Source organism: Spermophilus citellus (assembly GCF_964194105.1).
Source record: "Spermophilus citellus genome assembly, chromosome: 2".
Taxonomy (NCBI): domain Eukaryota; kingdom Metazoa; phylum Chordata; class Mammalia; order Rodentia; family Sciuridae; genus Spermophilus; species Spermophilus citellus.
The window spans coordinates 239,638,630-239,665,455 of NC_138183.1; the positions used below are offsets into that span (position 1 = coordinate 239,638,630).

Consider the following 26,826-nt stretch of genomic DNA (forward strand, 5'->3'; position numbering starts at 1 on the left):
ATGTATTTCTTCCTTAATTATCTTGCTCTCTCAGACCTTTGCTATACCTCTACAGTGACTCCCAAGCTAATCACCGACTTGCTGGCAGAAAGGAACATGATTTCATATAACAACTGCATGGCCCAGCTCTTTACCATGCACTTCTTTGGGGGCATTGAGGTCTTCATCCTCACGGTAATGGCCTATGACCGCTATGTGGCCATCTGCAAACCCTTGCACTACACCAGCATCATGAGCAGGCAGAGGTGTAATGCTCTGGTCACTGCTTGCTGTGCTGGGGCATTTCTACATTCCTTTGTTCAGTGCCTCCTCACTGTCAATCTACCTTTCTGTGGCCCCAATGAAATTGACCACTATTTCTGTGATGTGTACCCTTTGCTGAAACTGGCCTGCACTGACACACACACAGTTGGAATCCTGGTGGTGGCCAACTCAGGTATGATGGGTTTGGTGACCTTTGTGGTTTTGATGCTGTCTTACTTTTTGATACTATGGACCATCAGGGCTTACCCCGCAGAGAGCCGCAGCAAGGCTCTTTCCACTTGCAGTTCCCACCTGATGGTTGTGGTTTTGTTCTTCGTGCCTGTCCTCTTCATCTACATTAGACCAGCCACCACTTCTCCAGTAGACAAAGTGTTTGCTCTTTTCTACACCATCATCGCTCCCATGTTTAACCCTCTGATCTACACGCTGAGAAACGTGGAGATGAAGAATGCCCTGAGGAAAGTTTGGTGCCAGAAACCACTTTGGATTGGGAAGCATTTCATCTGAAACACAAATCCACCCCTCATTATGCAGACTGCTCTGGTGGCACTGGCTCTATCTTGAGATTATTCAAGCCTGGGCTTTCCTACAAAACTAAACTTAGCTTCTCATCTCATTCAGTGCATGATATTTGCAATTTACTTTAACTATTTTATTTTTTGTTTAACATCTGCCTCCAATACTCGAGTTCTCATTTCCTTCACCAGTCCTGGTAATGTGTGTTATATATTTTTTCCTTTGGGTTTTTCCACAGGTTAATACCTGGAGCTCAGCTTTCTTATCTCTCTTATGTTTGGTTCAGGAGTGAATCTCCAGCTATACATAACTGCACTCAACCCAATTACATCTGTCCTAATGGCCTATTGACATTGCCTCTGTGTTTCACATCAAAAGGATTTACAAAGCATGTTTTTTTTTTTGTTAGAGATATTTAATATCCATTTCAGAAATTTTAAAAGCAAAAATTATTTAAGTAAGTTCTTAACAATACATTATTTGTGTCTGTAGCAATGCTTATATAAAAATGGGATGAGTTTTTTTTAAAAAAAAATCATTTTAATGAGATTATTTTAAAATTCACCAAATTTTATTAATGACAGAAATATTTGGCAAAAAATTCTCCTTTGTATTGTAATGAAACTGTGGTGTTGATATTAGGTATGGTAACCATGTAATTTATTTCCTAATTTGAATGAATAGGAAAAAAATTACAATTAAAGAGAAGACTAAAATCGGTGCTGTGTTTGGAAAGCAGGATGTCTATGTACTAGAAAATGTATAGGGAGTATGGACATATTTGTCAAAAGAATAAGTGCAGAGATATTGTGGAAACTTCACTTATTACTTAATGTCATGAAATTGGGAACAGAATGTAAACGCTACTGTTGAAAGTCATCCCAGAGTATGCCTAAATTAAATTTGTCCATTACCATCAAAATTAAATCTACATATTTCCAATTTCCTATAGAATTTTCATATATCTGGATAGGCAGAAATGTCTACAGAATTAAATTTTAATTTTCAGTGATTAAGTGTTTCTTCTTTTTAAATTTCTGAATAAAATAGGACTTATTTTTTTCAGATGAGGATGTGGTTCACTGGTAGAGCAATTAGCTACCATGCATAAGACCCTGTGTTCAATCCCCAGTACTGCAAAATTGAAAATAAAAATAAAAGAAATTGTTTGGCATTGTGAAGAAAACAAGACTATGTGAAGTGAGGTATCATATGATCTAGGTTAGGGAGAAAAAACAAACAGAGTCTGAACCTTTAAATTAATATATAAGTGAAACTTTTAAAAAATTTCATAGCACTGTGTGGGTAAAGTTTTACAGGTGTTCAAATGGAGAAAACTGGTTGGAGAATTAAAGAAAAGATATGTCTTTATAGATGCTAAAATTTAAGTTTTTTTTATTAGAGCAATTGACATCATAGCTAAAACTTTAATGAAATTATTATGCAGAGTACACCATCATGCATGCTAATCTGCAGTAATTCATTCAGGGTAACCTTTGAACTAATGAGAAAACACTCAACAAAAAGGAAGTCTCTTGAATAAATGGTGGAAGAATGCAGAAGGATAAAAACAGACTTCAATCTCTCACCATATAAAAAAATCAACTTCAAGGGGCTGGGGTTGTGGCTCAGCAGCAGAGAACTCACCCTACAATGTGCGAGGCCCTGGGTTTGATACTCAGCACCACATAAAAATAAATAAATATAATAAAGTTATTGTGTCAACTAAAAAATAAATAACTGAAAAAATGAATATTTAAAACAAAATCAACTCAAAATGGATCAAATACCTAAATATGAGACGTGAAAATGTTTGATTTTTAAATATTTTATTTTGGGTTAACTTTTTAATTTTTTGCTGAATAAAAAGATTTTATATAAACTGTTAAATTATGGAGAAAGTTTAATTAGTGATTATTATGATTAAAATTATTTCTTATGCTTAAAGTTAATAATAATCTAAAATTGGTAGCAACTGATATTTGAATATGAAGATGGACAGAATCTTCCTTGTTGAAGGCCTGCTATGTTTTCTTCCTCCATAAGATAGTGATAATAGTGACTACCTCATAGGGTAATAGAATAAAATTAAATAATAGTGGTGTTTACAGTAGAGACAGCTTAGAATTGTTTTATTACTGTAATTAGATCTATAAGTCTATTTTGTTATACAAAATTTAGATTAAGAATTTTAACATGTATATTTCATTTGGATTTTTAAATCATCATAAAAGAGCTACAATTACAAGAGTTTTGTCCATATATGTTTAAGTAATTTTTAATAAAATACTATTTCAATCCAGAGAAGGCATTTGTGAGGATTTTTTTTCTTAAGAAGAGGACCCATAAACTCTAGTTCAAAATAATAATCTAGCTCTCTGCTTTATTCTACAGATTAGTAAAGTGAAACTCAATGGTATACAAATTTTCTTAACATCAAGCTGTAATCTTGAGACAGTTAAGCAGTCAAGCTAAAAAAGATTTTTAAACCTTATACAAATTTATGGCAACTTCTAAAGTTTTATTTCAAGGTTTCCAGCAAGTGGGAAATGTTCATGAATGATAGATCAAAAATTTTGTTGTTGAGATTGATATACAAAATAGAAAAATTGTAAAGTGAAATAGGATAGGATTTTTAGACCATATTAACACAGGAATGTCTGGTTACAAATATTAAGCAGACACATCATTGCACAAGTTGATTCACCTCTCTGAAGAGGCTCTTAATCATATTAAATTCCATCAGTGGACTGCTCAAGTGTTTTTTCTCCATCAAGGTCTCTGAAGATTGAGAAAACATCTTTCCATAAATATAAGTCAGAACTATTTTCTTCTAGGTAATCTCCTTTTGAATGAGGTGTTTCTCATTGATGTTTGGTCAAGAAAAAGGTTTTCCTGCAGTGTGATTTTGTACAGAAAACATGAGATAATTCTTACATTTGTATTCAATTTTAAAATTTACATTTAAAATAGACTACTGTACATTTCAAACAAAGCTAGTGGCAAGAAGATCACTGTTGTTTTCTCTCCTTCATCTTCCATAATTCTATTATCAATAAAGTATAAGTCTCACAGAACATTGGGATAACATAGTATGAACAGATTCTGTGGTGACTTTCCAGAGCAGTGGGCTTGTGGGAACAATGGGCCTGGGCTGGCCTTAATTCCTACTCATTTCTGTATGTTCTCTTCATTTAGATTCAATAATCGTGACTCACAAACACACAGTACCCTCTGGCTATTTGGCCAAAAACTACAGGAATACAGGTATCAGGTCAACTTTACCTATGATTCCCTTCCAAATGGAGTTTTGCATAGGTGATTGTCTTTTCTCAGGCCTGGTTTTTATGGCTTGGTGCCTTTCATATTTTGCCATCAAGTAAGGAAATCTGGCTCATCTCCTTTAAGTTTATCTGTCCGTGCCTGCTGGTCACTCTTCCTCCCAGGTCTTTCAATGTGTTAAAGATCTTGTCCTGCCCTTGACCATGTCAACTCTTTGACTGTCTCTCAGGCTAGGACTCAGTGACCTCTACATGTCCGGAGAGGGTCTGAAAGCATTCTTTAAGGGATAAAGGCAGTCTGCATCCTTCTAGAATGAACATAGCAAACTAAATCAAGTGAAACTTGTCTTTATATAAAGTATTTCTTGCATAATCAAAGACAAAACCCTTGTTTATGTAATTATTCCTGGAAAAAAAATCACCCAGTATTGAAACTAAACAACCATTTTTCATCCAAAATAAATGGATCTATCATATTATCTACAGAATCAATCAAGATGGAGTCAACCATTGATACTACTACAAATATGTGTACTTTGTTTACATTTGTAGATTTAATAGGAAGTTTAACCTAAAACCTTCTAGTAGAGTAAAATTTTGCTATTTTAAAGCTTAATCCACTGTAAAAATAGTCCTCCTGATTTTTACAATAATATTTTAACCTTGAATGATTCATATTTTAACCTGTATTTCCTAGAAAACAAAGCCTGAAGCAACATTTATGTGCCAATACTTTATAAAGTAATGCAATTACAGGCAAAAAGGTATGAAGGAAAATGTAAATGAGGTAGAGATAGAAGAAAATCCAATACAAAACCAGGTATTACAGAGCTAACTACAACTTCAAATTAAATACTGATTCTTCATTGGGTTTAAAAAGACATGTTTAGAAAGGAATGTAAAAAAGTGCAAACATTTAGTCAGACATAGTGTTGCTGAACTATAATAATAGCGACTTAGGAGGCTGAGACAGGAAGATCACAAGTTCAAGGATACCCAGGACATTTTTTTCCTTCACTTTTGTGCCTCTTTCCTTTATATTTTTTATTAAGATTTACACATTTACTCTTTCAAAGCAATGTTGGGAGAGAGGAAATTAGAAAAATAAGTTTTAAAATGATGGAGACAGGATATAGGTGTGTGATACTGTGGGTGTACATGTGACATAGAAAGCTAAGGGGTGAAGGCCAAGGGTTGCAACAACATGCTACCTACATGCAAGAAGTTTTATCTAATGATCACTGAGTAGCATGGACAGTTTGCTCACTGATTCTCAACTGAATAGATTAAACAAATTGGTTATGAAATACCTTCTGTACATGGATATTACCAATCAAAACAGGAGAGTACATTCATTACTAAGTAAATACCTTGATATTCAAGTCATAGCAGAAGTATAAAAAACTCCAAATGGTGGTCTGTTACCAAAAGGAGATACATGTGCTGGATTAACATGGAAGAATTATTTTCTTCCTTCTCATCCTTGTCCTCCTTCTTCTTCTCCTTTGTCTACTCATTTTCCTCCTCCTTCTCCTCCTCCTCCTTCACCTTCTCCTTTCTCCTCCTTCTTCACTTCCTTCTTCTTCTTCTCCTTCCTCTCCTCATCTCAAATGTGATAAATCAATAGAACATTAATTCTTTTACTTGGGATTCATAGAGATTTATAACGTGCATTCATAATCATACTGAACAGTGTAGCTTAATGTAAATTAGAGAGTCAATATATTTCATATTAAAGTCTGTAAATGCATGGTTTATTAAACACTTGAAACATTGCTTCTCCATTCCAGAGAAGTGCTACTGAAATTGTGTGTCACTCTCACTGGGGTGAGAATGGTACATATCCTCTTGGAATGAGATTAGCTCCTAGTCGAGAAGTCACGTGAGTATGAATTGTGTCTGTGTTTCTTCTGGTCCACCTCAATGTGTGTCATACATCTAAGATGGCTTGGTTGAAAGCTCAAAAGTCTCAGATGTATGAGAAAGCTCCTTACATAAACAAACTTCTGATCTGACCCTAAATATCCATAGTCCTGTAAGGGTCCGGCGAAGCGTCGGAGAAAGAGACCACACGAGACTAACTTCATGCAAAAGCAAAGGGGGATTTTATTAGGGGGGGATCCGTTCCAACGCGTTGGGGCTCTGTGCTCACTCAAGAAGGGAGAGCAGCCCAGAGCCCAGAGCAGAGGTCAAGCAGAGCTTAAGTACACTTTTTGGAGAGGGCGGTGGGCTTTGCATACATCAGAACAAATCATCATGAGGCGCGGGGAAATTGAACAACAACTCTGATACATGATTAGTCCATTCATTGGCGGGAACAGTTTGGGTAGGGGTGATTGGTCACTTCTAAGTGGGGTACACATTCAAACTGATTGGTTCTGGGGCCTATATGCTTACGTGCCATGCTACCTGGAACCCTTAGCTATTAAACAACCAGGGAATCAATGGAGATATTTACTGGGCAGCTCTCGCATTGTTCTAACAACTTCACAAAGATTACAGGTTCCGGGGATGGCAGGAAGATGGTAACAATAGACTATTTAAATTCTAACAATGGTCTTTACTTTTTAGCCCAGGCCTTGTAATCTGAAAGCTTTACATTGCCCTAGTCTTTTACACTTTAACTTTAACTTTAACTCAAGATTTTGCAGCTTAGAAATTTTACCTTTACAGTCCCTAGGTTGGGAAAACTTGACCGACAATAACAAACTGTATACATTCAGTTTTAATCAGATGAAACAGCAAGTGCACATGGGATACACATACTCTGAGGGAAGAAAATCAAGAGGTTCTTTGTGAAAAAGAAAGAGACTAATGACCAGTGAGGTCAGAAATATGCAGAGAAAGTCATTTGTGAATTTGTGGCTTGTGATTTTAAAGGACTCCTCTGTCTTACTTAATATCAAGAGCAGAATCTGAGATAGTAATCAGGAGGATGCTGCAATAATCTTGAAAAGAGAATGGGATAGCAAGGTCCAGGTGAAAATCACTGCATATGGTGAGAAAAATTCCACTTGTAAATATGGTTTCCATGGTTGATGATAATGTAAAATGATATATTGAATAAAGTTCTGGGGTTTTTTTTTGTTTTATTTTTTGTACTGAGGATTGAACCCAGTGGCTCTAAAACACTGTGCAACATTCCCAGCCCTTTTTTTATATTGTATTTATGCCGCAGTCCGGCTGCAGCAAAATAGCGGGGGGGGGGGGGGGGGGGGGGCGAACAACTTGTGTACATTGATACAGCAGAAGTAGGAGCCGTTTATTGTAGGACAGGAGGGGTATTTATACATTCCACACAGCTTATCTTAATTAGCATAAACTAGATACAGCAGTCAACCAATAAGGAATCTCCACACTTAATGGCTCGTTGGCCTTACTTCACAAACCACTCCCTCTGGCATTTTGTCAGGCGCCATCCAGACTTGTTTACAGACTCTAACATATTTAGAGATGGGGTTTCACTGAGATGCTTATGGCCTCATTAAGTTCCTGAGGCTGACTTTCAACTCACAATCCTCCTGTCTCAGCCTCCTGAGCCTCTGGGATTATAGACATGCACCACCGTGCACAACTTCCAATAAAGTTCTGACTGCTCATCAAGTAAGTAAATATGCACTTAAAATGCATTCCAACAATACAATTCACAGCTCTTTATACAAGAAATAAAGTATGTTTATGACTGTACTGTACAATTTAGGCAGGTTTGTGAATAATAGGCAAGAACAAGAAGAGACTCAAATGACTATCAATAGAAAAAAATGAAGACTCTGGTATGTATGTGTATATATGTGTGTGTGTATATATATAATGAAATACACCTCAGCAAGAAAAAGGAGAGAAGCACTGATCTGCACAATACCTGTAATGAATAGCAAAATTTGTTGCTGAGTGAAAGAACCCATGTATAAAAGAGTGCATTACTTCTGGTTTCATTTATATAAGTTTCTAGAAGAGGCAAAACTCATCTATGGTGTCAAAAACTTGAAAGCAGCAGAGTAGCAATGGTCTATTGGGATGAGGCAGTGGTAATTATCTGAGCTTCAATCTCTCCTTCCTTTGATCTCCCTTCTATTTTCACATTTCCTTCCCCCACTTTCCCCCTTATTTTGCCTTAGCTTTTACATTAGAGAGAAAAAAGTCAACCCTTAACTCTGGGTATGGTTTATTTAACTTAGCATGAACTTCTGCATTTCCATCCATTTGCCACTCAATAACATAATTTCATTCTTCTTTAGGGCTGAGTAAAACTTCACTGTATATATGTACCATATTTTCCTTATTTATTCATCTTCTCATGGATGCCTGGGCTGGTTCTATAACTTGGCTATTGAGAATTGCACTTGTATAAACATTTTTGTGCCTGTATCCCTACAATATGCTGATTTAGTTCTTTTAAATTAATACCAAAGAGTGGGAAAGCTAGATGGATGGTGATTCTACTTCTAGTCTGTAAAGAAATCTCCATTCCGCTTCCCAAAGTGACTGCACTAATTTGCAGTCAAATTCATTGTGTGAATGTACCTTTTCCCCTACACCCTTGTCAGCATCTATTATTATTTGTATTCTTGATGATTTCATTTGGACTGGAATGAGATGAAATCTCAAAATAGTTTTGATTTGCTTTTTCCTGCTTGCTAAAGATATTGAACATTTTTCATGTATTTATTTTCCATTTGTATTTCTTCTGTTGAGAAGTATCTATTCAGGTCTTTTGCTAATTTATTGATTGCATTTTTTCAAAACAAATGAATAAATATTATTACATGATTATTAACTGAGATTCATATTTTATTCAGATATCCTTATTTTTACATCCTGCCCTTCCCCCCCCCAATCCTGTCCAAGATGACACATTGATTTAGTTATTATGGTTTGGACAGTAAAAATTGACAGGGACAAGTTGACACTGTCTTTGTTTTTGATGACTTTGACACTTTCAGGAACGCAAGTCAAACATTGCCAGCAAACATCCTCAATTATCGCTTGCCTGCTGTTTTTCAGGCCTTGAATTGTGAGCTTTTGGAGGAAGGAATATTAAGGAAGTAGTTTCATTTTCATCATGTCACATCAGTGGGTATGTGCTACCAGTGTGACTTCACACTTGCTGGGAACTTGCTCACTTGACTGAGGCAGCGATGGTCACATTCCTATCTGTAGCCGCTCATCCCCCATTCCATATTGTCTTGTTTGGAAGGAAGTCACTATGCACAGGCCACAAGAAGAGGCATGGGTGTCTTCTGGAACTTCCAGGACACATTATTTCTGTAAATACTTCAAATTTATATTAGGAGTTTCTCTACTCCCCTCTATTTATTTATTTATTCAATTATAGCACTGCGGACTCTTGGATGGATATGTCATACTTCAGGTTGTAGTTCAGTATGGTTTACTTACTTATGTTGCTGCTATATTTTTACAGTTTTGACAACTCTAGGCTCTATCAATAGACTCCGTGTCCCTATCTCACATACCCATCACTGTGTTTCAGTACATCCTCATTCTCTACCACTGTAAGACACTCCATTTTCTCTTGTGTATTTCCAGCCCAGAACTGGAAGCAGAAACTCTTTCAAGAAGGCCCTGACATTTTATTGGAGGCAGTATTGGAAAGATAGATCCAGTTCCTACATTTTTTTTCCCAATCAAAAGCATCATTTATCACCCAAATTAGTACCTTAATGACAAGAATAAACAACCTCTTTATCCCATAATCTGAAATAAATTGAAGATTAAGTTACTCATCATATATGACTCATTTTTCTCCTGAGGGGGAAGGAACACTTGAAGGAATTTCTTTCCACCACTCCTATGGTTTGCATCTTTCATTTGAAATACATCTCCAAGGTGGGCAAAAGGGAGGAAAGTCCTAGTGAAAAAACTGTGTGGGGTAGATTTCAGAAAGTGCTGAATAGATTTTGAGCCAATTTCATTTTCCTTCTAGCATGCAGGTGAGAACAAAAACTTCTTGGTGAGACAAAAAACTTCTTGGTGAAACCAAAGACATCATGATTGCAGAATAATCAGGCATTGATTTAGAAGCACTTTTAAAATTCTCATTTGAATAGATAGACTCTAAGTTACTTGAGAAAGAGGGCAGATGAACATTCATTCTAACCTTGCATTCCAATCTTGCCGAAGTTGGTAAGGTGGGTATAATTTATATTCGAACTTGCAGAAAATGAATCAGATTAATGTCAAAGCCAGTATTTAACACACTCCAGGGCTTTGTTGAAGTATAAGACCTTTAAGGTATTTTATAGGAATGCTTTACAATCTAAAGTGACAACATGATTTAAAAAAACTATTGGATTTACTCTACTGTTTTCCTATTCCTATCCTCCCTTCCTTACATTCTTTCCCCTTTGTCTAATCTACTGAGCTTCTCTTCTTCCTCTCCTCCCCTTTATTGTGATTTAGCTTCTACATATCAGAGAAAACATTCTACCTTTGGTTTTTGTGGACGGGCTTTTTTTCATTTAGCATGATATTCTGAAAGACAGAGGAATAAATGTAACATAATTTTCTGAAGTGACCTCCACCATCGTGTCCACCCACAAAAATTGGGTCCTAATTAGAATAAGATAAATCCTATGCTTTTTATAATTTACCAAAATGGATTCTACTGCATGTACAACTAAGTACTAATAAAATAATTTTTTTTAAAAAAGAAAAAAAAAAAAACAGACACAGTATGTCCTGACAGAAACGGATACTAGTAAGTATGGTTGTTGATAGATGGGGTGGTAAAATATAAATAGAAATAGTATTTTTGGTATTTTAGATGTTGCTATAGTTATTGTGGGATGTAGGAATACCTTTTCTTCAAAAGTTAAGTATAGAATGGTATGGAAAAAAATATCTGTTTTTATCTATAGAAAATCTGTCAATAATCTAATATTAGTTTACTCCAATGTATATCATTCTTATGCCTATTAAACACACACACACACACACACACACACACACACACACATGTGCAGTGCCTTGTAAATGTGTTAGGATGCGTATCTATCTAAATCCATCTATCCATACAGATAGGGAAGGAAAATGGACATATTGACATAGATGAACATATTTTATATTACTTAAATTCATAGAAGCCAAAAATATTTTTGTAATCTCTGTTTCCTAAAGAGCTTCTGTAAAGAATATATTTAGAAAATACCCAATGAAAGTGAACCTGTAGGTAATGCATGTGGTGGTTTATGATGCTCTGAGTTTCACAATTACCTCTATACAGACTCGCCATCATAGTCCTGCTTCTGGAGCTAGGTACTGTCTAAAATTAAAATGTTCATCCTGTACACAACAGAGAACAGTTATGATGGATCAATGACATGCTGATACGAATAACACCCTCTCCTAAGGTTAGGTCTTTCCATTATTTTTTATTGTGGCATGATTATAATATATTTTAAAGTGCAATTAAAGTGAGTAGTTTAAAAATATAACTTCCTCACATCATGAGTGAGAAGAAAGCAGTATCCCCTGTGCAAATATTTTTATAGTCTTTTAGATAATATTCATTTAAATAAGGATGTACATATACGTAAGCATATTTTCCTGTTAATGAAAATTTTATCATCCTATGAGAATACCAAGTTGAAATATTTTATTTTTTTTGGGGGGGGGGGACTACCAGGAATTAAACTTTAAACTCAGGGACACTCAACTACTGACACATCCCCAGCCCTATTTTATATTTTTATTTAAAGTCTCACTGAGTTGCTTAGTGCCTCACTTTTGTTGAGGCTGGTTTTGAACTCTTGATCCTCCTTTCTTAGTCTCCTGAGCCACTGGGATTACAAGGTTGCACCATGGAGCCTGGCCCCTGTTGAAATCTTGAATTACAATTTACAATATATTTTAGAATCAATTGTCTATGTGTGCTTGAAAGTAATTAGTATTTGCTTAATAGTAATTAGTATTTGCTTAATCATCCTTGATTACTTCATTGACACTTTGATGATTCTTGATGTTGCTTCCTCTTTTAACTACCACTGAAAGGTGCAGTACTAGTCTTGCTCCCTGTTGCTTTGTTGGACTTGTTTATCAGCTGTGAATTTTTTTTTTTTTTTTTTTTTTGTGCCTGAGAGGCTGTGTCTATGTGAAAAGAATCTCTGGATCAATGTCTGTATGCAGGCATGAGATTAAAGGCTTTGAGATCACTATCTAACAGTTTGCAAGCCCTTAAACTCCCACCAAAGATAGCTGTAATTGGCTGTTTCTCAAACATTTCTACGCATCTATTGTTAAAATACAGTAATCAAAGTATTGCTTCATCGACCTGATATAGGCACAAAAGATATCCAACTGGAATTTTAATTTGAATGTGTTAAAATCTGAATGAAATGGAGCATTGGTTCATATGCTCTCTCAATTAAATTGTGCTGTGCTTTTTAATACTGATCTGTGATCCATTTGTACTTGAAGAAATTATGGTTTTATATGTCAAATATAATATATATACATACGCACACACACACACACACACCATTTTGCCATATATCTTTTGCTGTTGATGGGGCTATTATTTGGAATACATGATATAAAGTAAAAAATCAATGTGTTCAGTGTTTAATGAATGAAAATTAATATTGATTCCCTTTTTGTATCTATCTTTTCTTATTGGAAGTCAGGTAAAAACTCCATTGGAAGTTTAACTCATAAATGAAGCATCCAGAAATGATCTTATAAACCCCTAGTGCCACTCATAATTAAAAATTAGAGGAATGTTTTTATTCATGTCAGCTGTTCTCCCTCTTTTTTCTCATAATCGTCTCAGTGTCTGTTTATATTATATGAAAACTTGCTGAAGACCTCAGGAAAAAAATTTAAATGGGAAAATTTAACTTTTAACAAAAAGTATAATTAAAAAATGTTTTAAAATAAAGGCTTGAGTTGAATTGAAAAGAACTAAAACATTCAATATGTAACTGTTAAGGACATAAAATTAGTTCAGGGTTAAAAGTGCTCAGTGTTGCTAGACCAGACTGATTGGATTGTCACACAATGCCATTTTTTATGTTTATTCTTTCTTTTCTGCCCCTCTTCCCCCCACCTCTATGCTTAGATTCTATTAACCTATTATCCCCTATATTACATGTAGATTATCTATAAAAACCTATATTTTGTAGGACACATACAGAATTGCTCAATTCAACTTTTTAGAGGTGTCCTACATAAAGGACAAAGGAATATAATGGGTTAAGTAATATTAAATATTTAAACAACCATCACTGGAATGCATAAAACACTATATATTTTAATGGTATCTCTAGGTTCAAATAATGTGAAAGGCTACTGAAGGAAACTGTGTAAGTTTTCTGTAGTTTTGCAATGAACCATCCTGATATTGATAGGTCCTTACTGAAAACCAATGAAACACATTAATTTGGATATTTATCTTCTGATACCAAATCCAATAGAGTCATATTTACTTTTCTTGAGGAAGCCCTTGCTTTTTATTAGTTTGTTATTTCCTTATTTTCACATGTAATTAGTAAATGGATTAAATAAATTTCAGAAATTCAATTTTATTCAGAAAAAATAAAATCATAAATGATAATCCTTTGGAAAGTTTTGTGTTTGATAATTTACGTTCAAAGTACATGTTTAGTATTTATTTTACATTTTCTTCTTTTCTCCTTTGCAGATTGAGGGTTTCCAATCCATGACACCCACACATCAACTGAGATGATGCAGCAAAAGAACAATGTGTCTGAGTTTGTATTGCTAGAATTGACACAGGATCCTCTGAGTCAGAAAATGGTGTTTTTAATCTTCTTAATTTTCTATATGAGGACTGTAGTGGGGAATATGCTCATTATTGTGACCATCAAGTGCAGCCGGAAGCTTGGAAGCCCCAAGTACTTCTTATTTTATCTGTCCATTGTTGATTCCTGCTTTTCCACTTCCATAGCTCCTAGATTAATTGTAGATGCTCTGTCTGCAAAGAAAGTCATATCCTACAATGAGTGCATGACACAGGTCTTTGCACTGCATTTGTTTGGCTGCATGGAGATCTTTGTCCTCATCCTCATGGCTAGCTGATCGCTATGTGGCCATCTGTAAGCCTTTGCATTACCCAAGGATCATGAGGAGGCAGGTCTGTCACATCTTGATTGTCCTTGCCTGGATAGGGTCCTTTGTACATTTCATTTCTCAGATTATCCTGGCCTTGAGATTGCCCTTCTGTGGACCCAACTTGATTGACCATTACTGCTGTGATCTGTAGCCCTTGTTAAAACTCGCCTGCATGGACACATATATGACCAATCTGCTGTTGGTGTCTAACAGTGGGGCAATTTGTTCCAGCAGTTTTGTGATTTTGATGATCTCATACGTTGTCATCTTGCATTCTCTGAGAAACCACAGTGCAGAAGGGAGGAAAAAAGCCCTGTCCACTTGCACATGGACATCATGGTTGTTGTCTTATCCTTTGGTCCCTGTATATTCATATATACACGCCCCCGCCATTGACGTTCTCCATGGACAAAATGGTGTCAGTTTTTTACACCATTGGCACACCCTTCCTCAACTCACTCATCTACACACTGAGGAATGCAGAGGTGAAAAGTGCCATAAGAAAGCTGGTGGCATGTTAAAACTGCATCAGAAAATACGGGATGAACTGAGGGCCACGTCTTATACTTATTCAGTTATGATTTGGTGAATAAGTATAAATATTGAATGCAATCATGTCTGAATATTGTGGAACTATCTTACTCTTATTGCATAAGTTTTAAGATTCTTAATCTTTTAAGTTAATATACCATATTAGTTCATGTTTACTTGTGTGTCAGAGATAGATAAGAGTATTAAAATATTCTTGCTGCAATATAATTTTTAGAGACTTTTGTTTTTTACCATCCTGACTACCTCTTTGAATTGTAATATCATTACTTTTGATTTCCTTACTTATGAGTTGTTCTCTTGACTCATAGGAGATTCACAAAAATATTAATTCTGGCTCATAGTGTTTCTGAGAGCTCAGTTCTGGCCTTGGTGCCTGTGAGCTACATCTCATGACATTGTTGGCATACAAGTTTGGTAAGAAAGAAGACAGTTATAAAATTCCACCTGTTCAAACTTGTGAGCATCTACAATAATGTACAGTGCTTTGTATTTAATTTCTTCTGTATAACAGATTTCCAGCAAAGTACTGGGCTCCTTCATGAACATTTTAGGGCAAAGGAATGGATTCAGTGTATTAAGACTTCACATTTCATCTCATGGCTAGTTTCTGTTTGAAAAGTTACATTCTTTTGAATCAGATGCTTTAGTTATTACATTCTAAACTTGTTTTTATTTATTGTTTCCTTTGGCTACTAAGATAAAACACTATATGAGATTCTTAAATGTGCTAGTGAAAAATCTCGAGATATTCCGGTAAAATTAGAACATTGAAGTTATAATAACAAAACTGCGTGATTCAAAAAATAGAAAGATATAACAATAGATGTTGCAAACTAAACTGAAAGTTTTTTGTTTGTTTGTTTTAACTATACTGAAGATACAACATAGTTTTAGAGACTGAAAAGCAAAGATGTACAATCTAGTTTGAAAACCAAAATGGTATGATCTGTATTATTTAAAGTTAATATGTATTATTTAAATCTGTATTATTTAAAGACAGGGTCTCACTAAGTTGCTTAGGGCCTTTCTAATTTGCTGAGGCTGGCTGTGAACTAGCAATCCTCCTTCCTGGAACTCTCAAGATGCTGGGATTATAAGCATGCACCACCAGTTTATTTGTGCTGTCTAAAAAGGGTTTGTATAGATTATTCACAACTTCTAATTGTTAATGGAATTGTCATGCCCAAGTGAGAGGAGCAAATTAACAGCTCCATGATAGTTTTGCAAGCCCTGGGCTGTGTCATGGTAAGTCAATACTCCTTAGTTTCGATGTATCATAATGCACCCAGCCTCACCTTTATTAAATGGGAAAATATGGCCAATTCAGACCATGTCTTCTGTCAAAGATGATTATTTAACGCATTCACTTCCTAAAATGCAGAGATAATTAAAATTCATACTTTCTCTTTAGGTCAATCGTATTTGAGAATGGGTAGTCACTCCAAAATTGTGATTTGGATGGATATGGTGTCACAGAACTTTACAAAAAAATATATTTTTCTTCACTTTCACAGTTTTGGTGTGTTTGTTTGTTTTTATTTGTTGTAATTAGTTACACATGACATTAGAATGTACTGTGACACATTATTTATAAATAGAGTATAACTTATCAATCATCTGGTTGTACATGATGTAGAATCACACTGGTCATGTAATCATATATGCACATAAGGTAATAATGTCCGATTCATTCCACTATCCTTTATAACCTTATATTTCCCCCAACTCCCTTCTGCCTAATCTAGAGTAACTATATTATTCCATAGCCCCCGGCCTCCTTTTTATCACATATCAGAGAAAACATTCAGGTTTTGGCTTTTTGGAATTGGCTTATTTCGCTTATCATGACATTCTCCAGCTCCATCCATTTATCAGCAAAGGCCATCATTTCATTCTTCTTTATTGAAGAGTAGTATTCCATTGGGTACATACCACATTTTTTTTTATCCATTCATCTGTTGAAGGGCACCTAGGTTGATTCACTTGTTTAGCTATTGTGTGTTGAGATGCTAAAAACATTGATGTGGCTATGTCACTGTAGTATGCTGTTTGTTTCTTAAGAAAGGGTCTTTGTTGCCCAAGCATCAAATAACTACTTGGTCATGGTAGTTATTTCATTTCAACCTTCAGATGACCATGTCCTATAGGAGTATGCCACCATGCCTAGCTTATTTTCTCAGCTTTAATTTGACTACTAGTGCTTTTGATATTCAAAAACTTCTTCCATTTTTTTTCTTTCCCTATGTAACTTCTTATTCTGTTTGTGTGTCCATTTTTGTTTGTTTGTTTCCTGAAGCATAATAAAGCCCAGTGCTCACATTGGTGTCCCACAATTGACACACCAGGCACAATGAGGGTCTCATATTTAATACAGCATGGGAATATGTGTCCATCATAGATTTGTTTAATCTTCTCCCTGCATAACACCAAGACCCATGCACACACACACACACATGCACATACACACACACACACACATACACATGCACAAGCACACACACACAAGCACACACACTCCGGTATCCCAACAGAGGATTTTTCAATCATGTCTCCTATCAAAGATAATTTTCAAACAAATTAATTTCCTAAAATGCAAGGATAATTAGAATTCATAATTTCTCTTTAGATCAGTCATGTTGAACATGGATAGCGACTCCAAAATTAAGCTTTGGCTGGAGATTGGTGTCAATTTACATTTTAAAGGTGATTAACTTTTCCAATCTCAAATGGTTTCTCAGATGAACTCACTCAATAACATAATTTAAATTAGTATTTTAAAATAATTATTATCAAAACTAATTCTACAGCCCTGTCTGGGAATTCAAACTTTTAAAAAAACTTCACTCATCTTCATCTGTCAACTGAAACTTTTCTATTTGCATATACCATGGATACCTGAATTTCAACATGACCTCAATAACTTACTATGGATTTTAAGCTCCACAACCTGAGGCCACATCACTGAGCCAATAGAAATGTGTTCTACAGCTTTCTAGGATTCTTTTTTTGTTTGTTTGTTTGTTTGTTGTTGTTGTTGTTTTTAACTAGTATAGAAAAATATGTGGAAAGGCTGGGGCTGTAGCTCAGTGGTAGAGTGCTTATCTTGCAGGTGTGAGACCCTGGGTTTGATCCTCAGCACCACATAAAAATAAATAAACAAAGATATTGTGTTCCATATGCAACTAAAAATATTAAAAAAGAAAAATATGTGGAAATATTAAAAACCATGGAATGAGACTATCATTAGTGTAAATCTTGTTACTGAATTTACTAAGCATGTAAGCTGAGCAAGCAGCTTAACATCTATGAGCTTCACGTTTTTCTCATGGACTATTGTGGATCTATACCTTATGGAATGTGTATGTGAATTGAAAATACAACTTATACAAAGTGACAAAAACATAATATAGCATACAAAAAGGTAGTCAATAAGTATTTGGTGAAATAAAATCATTTCAACACAATTGTCTTTGTCATGGGGTGTCTTTTTACTCATAGGAGTTAACAAAACAAGTGGAAATTAATTTGAAAATTATTTTGCAGTCCATGCTCAAGGTAATTATTAATTAATCCTCAGAATATTTGTTATAAATTTGTTGTTTTATAGTGGGGGATATCTGGAGCCTACAGCATGGAACCTGTGATTTCAGAATGCAACACAGACCTTAGATTATACTTGCAAAAGGAAAACTTGTCTTGTAGAGCAAGATGAGGCAACATAGGGCATTGGATAGGAGTAGAATCCTGTCTTGATTATCCACTTTCTTTTTTGCTAATGACACAGTTCCCCTCCTCCTCCTCCTCCTCCTCCTCCTCCTCCTCCTCCTCCTCCTCCTCCTCTTCCTCCTCTTCCTTCTTCCCAGTCTCTTTTTTTCTACTTCATTATCCATTGGTGATTTTTCTCTTTTATCCTGGGCCTTTGTTCAACCTGAAGTACTTAACATGTCAAAACCCTTGTTTGTATCTGACTTATTTTAAGGAAGTTATTCTTACTATTCTTTATTGGGTACTATGGATTGAACTCAGGGGAACTTGGCCACTGAACCACATCCGCAGACCTATTTTGTATTTTATTTAGAGACAGGGGCTCACTGAGTTTCTTAGTGCCTTGCTTTTGCCGAGGTTGGTTTTGAACTCTCAATCCTCCTGTCTCAGTTTCTTGACTTGCTGGGATTACAGACATGTGTCACCTTGCCCAGCTACTTGCTGTTCTTGTAGTCAAAGTAGAAGCCCAAAACTTGAAAGTGTATTATGATTGAAATGCTGATGGGTAGCATAGCAAAAAGACTTTGGGGAATAATACTCACTTGCATACTAATAACTTACATCACTGTGTTTTAAAATACCCCTCCCAAAACATAGAGAGGAGCTTTTCTTTCCAGTGTTCTACGAAAAGGGCACTATCAAAAACGGATGAGCATACCTGACATTAATTCAGAGATTCCTCTCACAGGTGAGAGATTATTATCTTTGTGGACAGACAGACATTAGGATAAACTAATCCAATATAACTTTCAAATTTAATTCTATAGATCTTCTATAGAATTCTATATGACTATACTATTGACATATGCTCTGGAAAGAAATGTATTTTTTAAAACAGAACAATACAAAGTGGCTTCTTTTAGATTAATGTTAATATAGGAAAAATTAATGAAAATAATTATTGGGAGAAAATGATTTTTTTAAACTCAACCAATAATTTATGAGCATCGCATGTGAAAACCATCCTTCTGTGGGGGAAAGGGATGCTGTCATTAAGATTTACCACAATTCATTCAAATGGAAAAACAAAAAAGTCTGTTAATGTTTAAGTTTCTAGGCAGAATACATCCTCAGTAGTTATGTGGGTACAAGAAAATGAGAAGAGATTATGCATGGTCAGAACTCAGAGAACTGGCTATTGGAAGTAATGACTATGACAAGCTACTAAAGAATGCCTGCTTTTCCATCTCTGAGAGTCTTAAATACATATGGTTTATCAAAGTACACGATTAGTATTCCTTGCATGTTTTGTAAATGATATTATAGGAGCATAGCTTGTACTTGACACATTTCTGATACTTACAAGTAAAATCATTATTGTTCAGAGTAAACATGATGATGTTTTATAGGCTAAACACTGAATAATGAAAGTGAAAGATGATAGATAGATAGATGATAGATAGATAGATAGATAGATAGATAGATAGATCAATCAAGCATGGGAGGGAGTGCCTGAAAATATTTTGGATTAAGAGCCTTTCCTTTTTCTCAATATTTACTCATGTCCACACTTGTTCCATGGGTTGTTCATTCTATCCTGGCTTCCCCACAATGCTCCTGCTGTCTCATAATGCTTAGAAAGAGAAATCACTGTATATTGGTTTGATTATATTTGGGACAGCCAGATACACAATGCATGGGCAATGGTCCTGAATTTTACGATGAGCTCTGGACCACATGCCAAGCTGTCCTCCAGGGCATCTCTTGATCAATGAGCAGGAATCATGGTATTCAATTACATAAAGTAAGGAGCTCTAGAAGGGTATATTATATTACTCTCAAATTTGGGTTATGGGGATGAATCATCATGGGAACATGTCAGCTTTCCCACAAAGAATGGGAAATTCTGGATAGAAATAAAGTAGGTGCAGAGATTTTCTAGATGTATTGGACTAAATCTGGGAAGGTTGGGGAGTTCTAGAGAGAGGCCTGAAGGAGCAGCAGAGCTCCTCACTGCAGTGTCCCCTCTGTAGCATGGAATCATAGGAGACCCCTGGCGCCGTATTCCACATGCCTCTGTTGTCCACACAAGGCTGCATCCCTTGCTTTCAGCAATTCTGGTATCCACCATGCCAATAGGTTATCTGTTTATTAATGTCATTTTGACAAATTTTTCCATTCTGAATTTGGCTGGTTTTGTCTGAGGATTTGAGGTGAGTACATTGGTTCTTAGATGATGTTTTTGTTGTTGTTGTTTTGTTTTTGATGCTTGTTTTTTATGATACTAGGGATTGAAGGCAGGAGCATACTACATCCCAAGTCTTTTTTTTTAACAAAATCTTGACATAGGGTCCCCCTAAGTTGCCAAAGCTGACCTCACACTTGCAATCTTCCTGTCTCAGCCTCCCAAGTAGCAGGGATTAGAAGTGTGCACCTCTGTGTCAGGCATTAGGGGATGTGCCTAGCTCTAGTGACATTTTGTCTCCAAACCACATACATACACACATAAAAATATGAATTAATATCAGGAGGGCATGTAAAACCTCTTCCTTTGACCTTAAGGGGAAAAGATTTGTGAGAATCAAAACAAATATAAAAACAATACATGTTAAAATGATTGTAAGTTTTACATCCCCAATATTGTACATCACAACATGGTGCTTTTCCAATTTGAGAATCTTCTAATTCAGGTTGCAGATATTTCAGATTTAAATATCAGTCTTAGTTTTTTTCCCCTATTTTATAAATTAGCAGCATGTTTGTCTCTACATACAGGATAGATAGAAAGCCCCAGTTAATGATGTGGATGTGTTTGATAATCAGAGTAGTACTACAAAAGTGATAAATGCTATTGCATTTCAGAAGTGGTAAAGAATGGTTGATTCAAAAACATTTGGAAGATATCTACATTGTACAGGTGCTGGTTTGGAACTTGGCAAATAATATCCTGAGAACACAATACTTTTATCCTAGGAAGGAAGCTTGTGTGGTAAGTAGTAATATGTGATGTTATTTTACAAGCTGTAAAGAAAGCTTTTAGAGAGCACTAGGAGAATTTCCTTCATCCTAATACAATTATTAAAAACTGCCTTGAAATCTTTCTCAGAATATAAATCCTGAAGTTAACCAGATAAAAATTAAAAGGCACATCTGGAAAAGAGAGAGCAAGATCAGCATGTATACCCTAACTCCGTATTTTTAACTTTTGGATTCTTCATTTCCCCATCATAAACATCCCAGGAGATGTCCATATTAACCTTCAGTATGCTTCCAAAGCAGCCGAACCTAACATGATGATAACACACTTCAGTAAATATTTGGCAATTTGATTGAAGAGTATTATAGATTACAAAATAAGCTGTGTTTTAGATTTAAAAAATCCTTGAAATGTACTTGGAGTCACAGAAAAAAGTTTTCAAAGATATTAAGAAATAATACATGTTGGATGTACTATGGTTTATGTGCAACATAAAATAATTGAAATGGGCTTCATGGCCACAGATGTTGCTACAAACTTAATGTCATTCTGATACTATTGATTACATTTTTCAAGAGGACCAAAAATTATTAAAAAGTTAAATAAATCATGTATATTTATGATGCATAATTTATCTTAAAATATATGTACACATGTAAAATAGAAATAAGCTCTTCCTGAAAATGGATAGGCTAAATTTGAATGATGTTATATATGTTTTATATATATATATATATATATATATATATATATATATATATATATATATATAGTAGTTTTATATATTTACACACACACACACACACATATTCACACACTGACAGAGGTGGCTAAAATCATGGAATGGCAGGCACTTTCACATTATCTTGCTTCCAGTGCCTACTTACTTTTCAAATGTCAATAGTTGGGATGAATCCTTTTGTGAATGGGTAAAAGTGAAAATGAGCATATTATAATTGTTATGGTGTCAGGATTCAGGCACATTTTAGTTAAGATCCTTGCCCAAGATTATATAGTACAAAGGGTTTTGTTTTCATCTCAAAATCACTACATCAGATACTTTCCCAATTGTGTTTTTAATTTAGAGAAAGGTGTATTTAAGTCTGTTGAAATTAAAATTTATCAGGGGAGAGAAAAAAAATAAACAGAAGTAAAATTTTGAATAAATTTTGTCCATTATACTGTGTGTTTTGAACAATTCATATCTTTCAAAATAATTTATCAGTATTATAAATGAGATATGGGGAATACAATAGATTAAGTGTATCTTCTATATGTTATTTAAATACATAGCATTTCAGCTTATGTATTTACAGAACATTCCTTCAAACATCTTGACTAGATAGTTCATGATAATATTATTTTTCCAAATTCAGGAAAAGAAATCTTTGTTAAAAGAAGTGTACATACATATTTGAATATGCCACAATGAATTTCACCTTTCTGTATATCTAGAAAGCACTAATTAAAAATAGTAAATAAATAGAAGGAAGATCAATAGAGTGGAGGACAGGGGATGGGGGAGGGAGGAGAGGAGGAAAGGAAATATACCGAGGACTAAAATAGACCAAATTACATCCTATGCATGTATGATAGCATCAAAATGAACTCCACTATTATGCACAACTATAATGTATTAGTGAAAACTTTCTCTTAAAGTAACATCTGAAAGGTGAGTAAACATTGAGTATGACAAGAATGGAAAGAAATTGAATGAAATCAGTTACTGACTACTATGTCTCTTTTTTGAAGACAAATCCCCTGTCATTTCTGCTTCTATGGTGTGCTCCAGGAATGTGAGATTTGGGATGTGAAGATCATGATCCAATCCTAACCAAATAACTGGTAGTAACCACCACAAAAAACAATTTATATCTAAATTTAGTTAAAAATCTGAACCATGAAAACATTTAACTATCAAGTAGGATAACACACCCTTTTTGTTAGAAATATCTTTTGGGACTCTGAGGGCTCTAAGATTGTTTTTCAGAAATGGGAGAAGTAAAAATAGAGTTGGGATCTTTAAGCTATAGCAAACCATAAAAAAACATTCATTATAGTTTCTTTTATATGTCAAATAGTAAATGTCATAAAGATGCTTGATGGTTGAACAAAATCGTTGATAGGATCAAGCTGGTATATTGGGGAATATGCAGAAAAATAGCACATATTATATAGCTATAAATCACACACTTATTTTTGTAACTAAGGTTAATAAATATGTGATCTATTACACATAAGGATAATTATATTAGTTTGAGAGTAGTATGTGACTTTAGGTTTCTTTCATAAAAGGCAATCAAATGGTTCCTAAACTCTAAGTGTTGCACCATGCAAACATACTGTCAGGATTTTTTAATATGAAAAAAAGAAATAAATAACAACATGGAGTAATATCTAAGGAGCAAAATCAATCAGAATCATGTCAAAGATAAGAATTGTATTTGAAGAATTTTATAGGAAAGTATCATATTCATATTTTTATTTAAAAATAATATCCTACTAATTGTTCACTAAAAATTGAGGAATCAAGTGTTGAGATGACTCATTAAGATATCATATCTGGAAGGTACCTAGAAAATAATGTTAATTTGCTTTAAATACCTCATAATCACATGCAACACCATGAACTATTTTTCTTGAAGCAGTCCATAACTTAATAGAACACAACATAAATGAAATCCATTCTCTTTTGCAGATAAACCATCTCACACTTGCCCTTTCTCCTCATTCATGAAATCATGCAGCTAAACAACAATGTGACTGAGTTCATCCTACTTGGGTTGACACAAGATCCATTTAGGAAGAAAATAGTTTTTGTCATATTTCTGCTTTTCTATTTGGGGACATTGCTGGGTAACTTGCTGATTATCACCACTATCAAGACCAGTCGGGCACTTGGCAGTCCAATGTACTTCTTCCTTTTCTACTTATCCTTATCTGACACCTGCTTCTCTACTTCCATAGCTCCTAGAACACTTGTGGATGCCCTTTCAGAGAAGACCACTATTTCTTTCAGTGAGTGCATAATACAAGTCTTTACATTCCATTTCTTTGGCTGCCTGGAGATCTTAATCCTCATCCTCATGGCCGTTGACCGCTATGTGGCCATCTGTAAGCCCCTGCACTACATGACCATCATGAGCCACCGGGTCTGCAGTGTGTTGGTGGCTGTGGCCTGGGTGGGGTCCTGTGTTCATTCTTCAGCTCAGATTTTTCTTGCCTTGCGTTTGCCTTACTGTGGTCCCAATGTGATTGACCACTACTTCTGTGACTTGGAACCCTTGTTGAAGCTCGCCTGCACAGACATATATGTGACCAACCTCCTCCTGGTGTCCAACAGTGGGGCCCTTTGTACAGTGAGTTTTGTCGTGCTCATGTTCTCCTATGTCATCATCTTGCATTCGCTGAGAAACCACAGTGCGGAAGGGAGGAGAAAGGCCCTCTCCACCTGCATCTCCCACATCATCGTGGTCATCTTGTTCTTTGGACCTTGCATATTTATATACACAAGGCCTGCAACCACCTTCCCCATGGATAAGATGATAGCTGTGTTTTACACCATCGGAACACCTTTGCTCAACCCTCTGATTTACACACTGAGGAATGCAGAAGTGAAAAATGCAATGAGGAAGTTGTGGAGCAATAAATTGGTCTCAGATGACATGAAACGAATGGAGGTTTTGAATCCTTTTTAATTTGGATTAAAATAGAAGAAGTATATAGGAATATTTAACTTCTAATAACAGATTTAATAGAATAGTCCCTAGGAAAAGATGTGTACACGTATACTGTCTTGTTTGAATTGGCTCTATGTAGAAAAGGAGACAGGATGAGGGGCAAACAGGAATGTAAGAGTTACTGCCTTAAATATTGTTTGATTCTGTGTTTCTATCTGCTTTATCCTAATATATCTTTGGAATTTATCTAGTATTTTTATTGCCTTTTTTCACATTAGTGCTTGGTTTGCTCTGTGTCTCATTACTGTTCCACATGCTCAAATCCACAAACTGGCAGTTTCTCACTCTTCCAAATAGTCTTATTTATTAAAAAATTTAAACTTAATTATATCTGAATATGTACCTCAAGTTATTTCTTCATTCTGACTCAGGAGAATGTATCATATGCAAATGATTGTAAGAATGTCTTCTTACCATGGACATTAGAGATAATCTAGGTAATTCCCAAACCAATACTTGAAGGTATATACTTTGGACTGGTACCATATGTTTACATAGAACCTTACAGAACAGTGACAGAATATGGGCAGGAATTTTACCCTTCTGGAAGATTGCTTAGATCTTATAAAGACTTTATTGTTTTGTTTTATTTTGCTAATAAAATCATTCATTTTCAAAAATATATTTTATTTACTAATTTGATTCCTTCTAGTTTGAGGGATTGACATCAAGTTTCTTTAAATTATTTCAGTTGTGGAAATTTGCTCATAGTATAGAGTTGTTATGATAGTGGCACAGACCACTCAATGAAAAATGATATTTTTACATGGACTAGAAGCTAGGAATATAAGCAGTTGAGTCAGATGTAGTGGTGCACCTCTGTAATCCTAATGACACAGGAGGCTGAGGTTCAAACAGGAAGATTACAAGTTCAAGACCAGCCTCCTCAACTTAGTGAGTCTCTGTCTCAAACTTTTAAAAAGGACTATGAATGTAGCTCAGTGGTAAAGCACCTGTGATTCAGTCCTCATTACTGCAAAATAAAAAATATATATACAACCAGTTGATGTTAATGAACTTTAAAATATGAATGCATTTTAACAAAGTATGAAATACCAGAAAAGTGGATTTCAAGCTTTGTAGTAAATATTTATTATAAGTATATGAATTATGAAATTTCCTTCTGAAAATGGCAGAAATGAAGACAGTAACACAACAGTAAGTGGTTGCCAGGTGTTAAGGAAGAGAAGAAGAGTGAGAAATAAATGGAGCACATAACATTTTAAGAAAAGTGAAACTCTTCTATATGGTGCTATAATGATAGATAGATGACAACACAGTTGTCATAAAACTCTACAATACAAAGATTAAACAATCACATAATCTGTACATTTCATTAAAAATTTATTAACACTGGTTTAAAAATTATAACAATTCAAGAGGCCACAACAGGAACTGAAAGGGGCAGAGAACAGGTATTAAGGGATTCTCTTGTACTTTCTGTGTAACTTTCATGTGACCCCAAAACTGCTCTGAAATAAAGTATATTTTTAAGTTGTGCTTACAACAGAAAGACTAACTTTCCAATATAAAATTTTAAAATGCTTTATGGGAATTTTTAATAATATTTTAGTATAAGTACATCTTTCATGAACATATTGATGTACCCAAACCACCCCAAATTTTCCCTGTTGTGCAACACAGATGACACTAGTGCCATTATTAAATGTACAATGCTATAATTTCTGTGTGCGATTATTTT

At 35.0% G+C, this 26,826-nt stretch overlaps 1 protein-coding gene and 1 pseudogene across 2 annotated transcripts; both read left to right on the plus strand.

Moving 5' to 3' along the window:
- LOC308641820 (olfactory receptor 4C11-like) lies at nucleotides 1–25,082 on the plus strand (the record flags this gene model as incomplete). Its single annotated transcript, XM_081280407.1, has 2 exons — nucleotides 1–245; nucleotides 24,545–25,082. The coding sequence occupies 2 exons, from the start codon at nucleotides 1–3 to the stop codon at nucleotides 25,080–25,082; spliced, it is 783 nt and encodes a 260-aa protein (XP_081136533.1).
- On the plus strand, nucleotides 13,761–14,696 carry LOC308639040 (olfactory receptor 4C11-like; annotated as a pseudogene). The gene has a single exon. The product of its transcript is annotated as an olfactory receptor 4C11-like (transcript).
- Nucleotides 25,083–26,826: the final 1,744 nt, after the last annotated feature.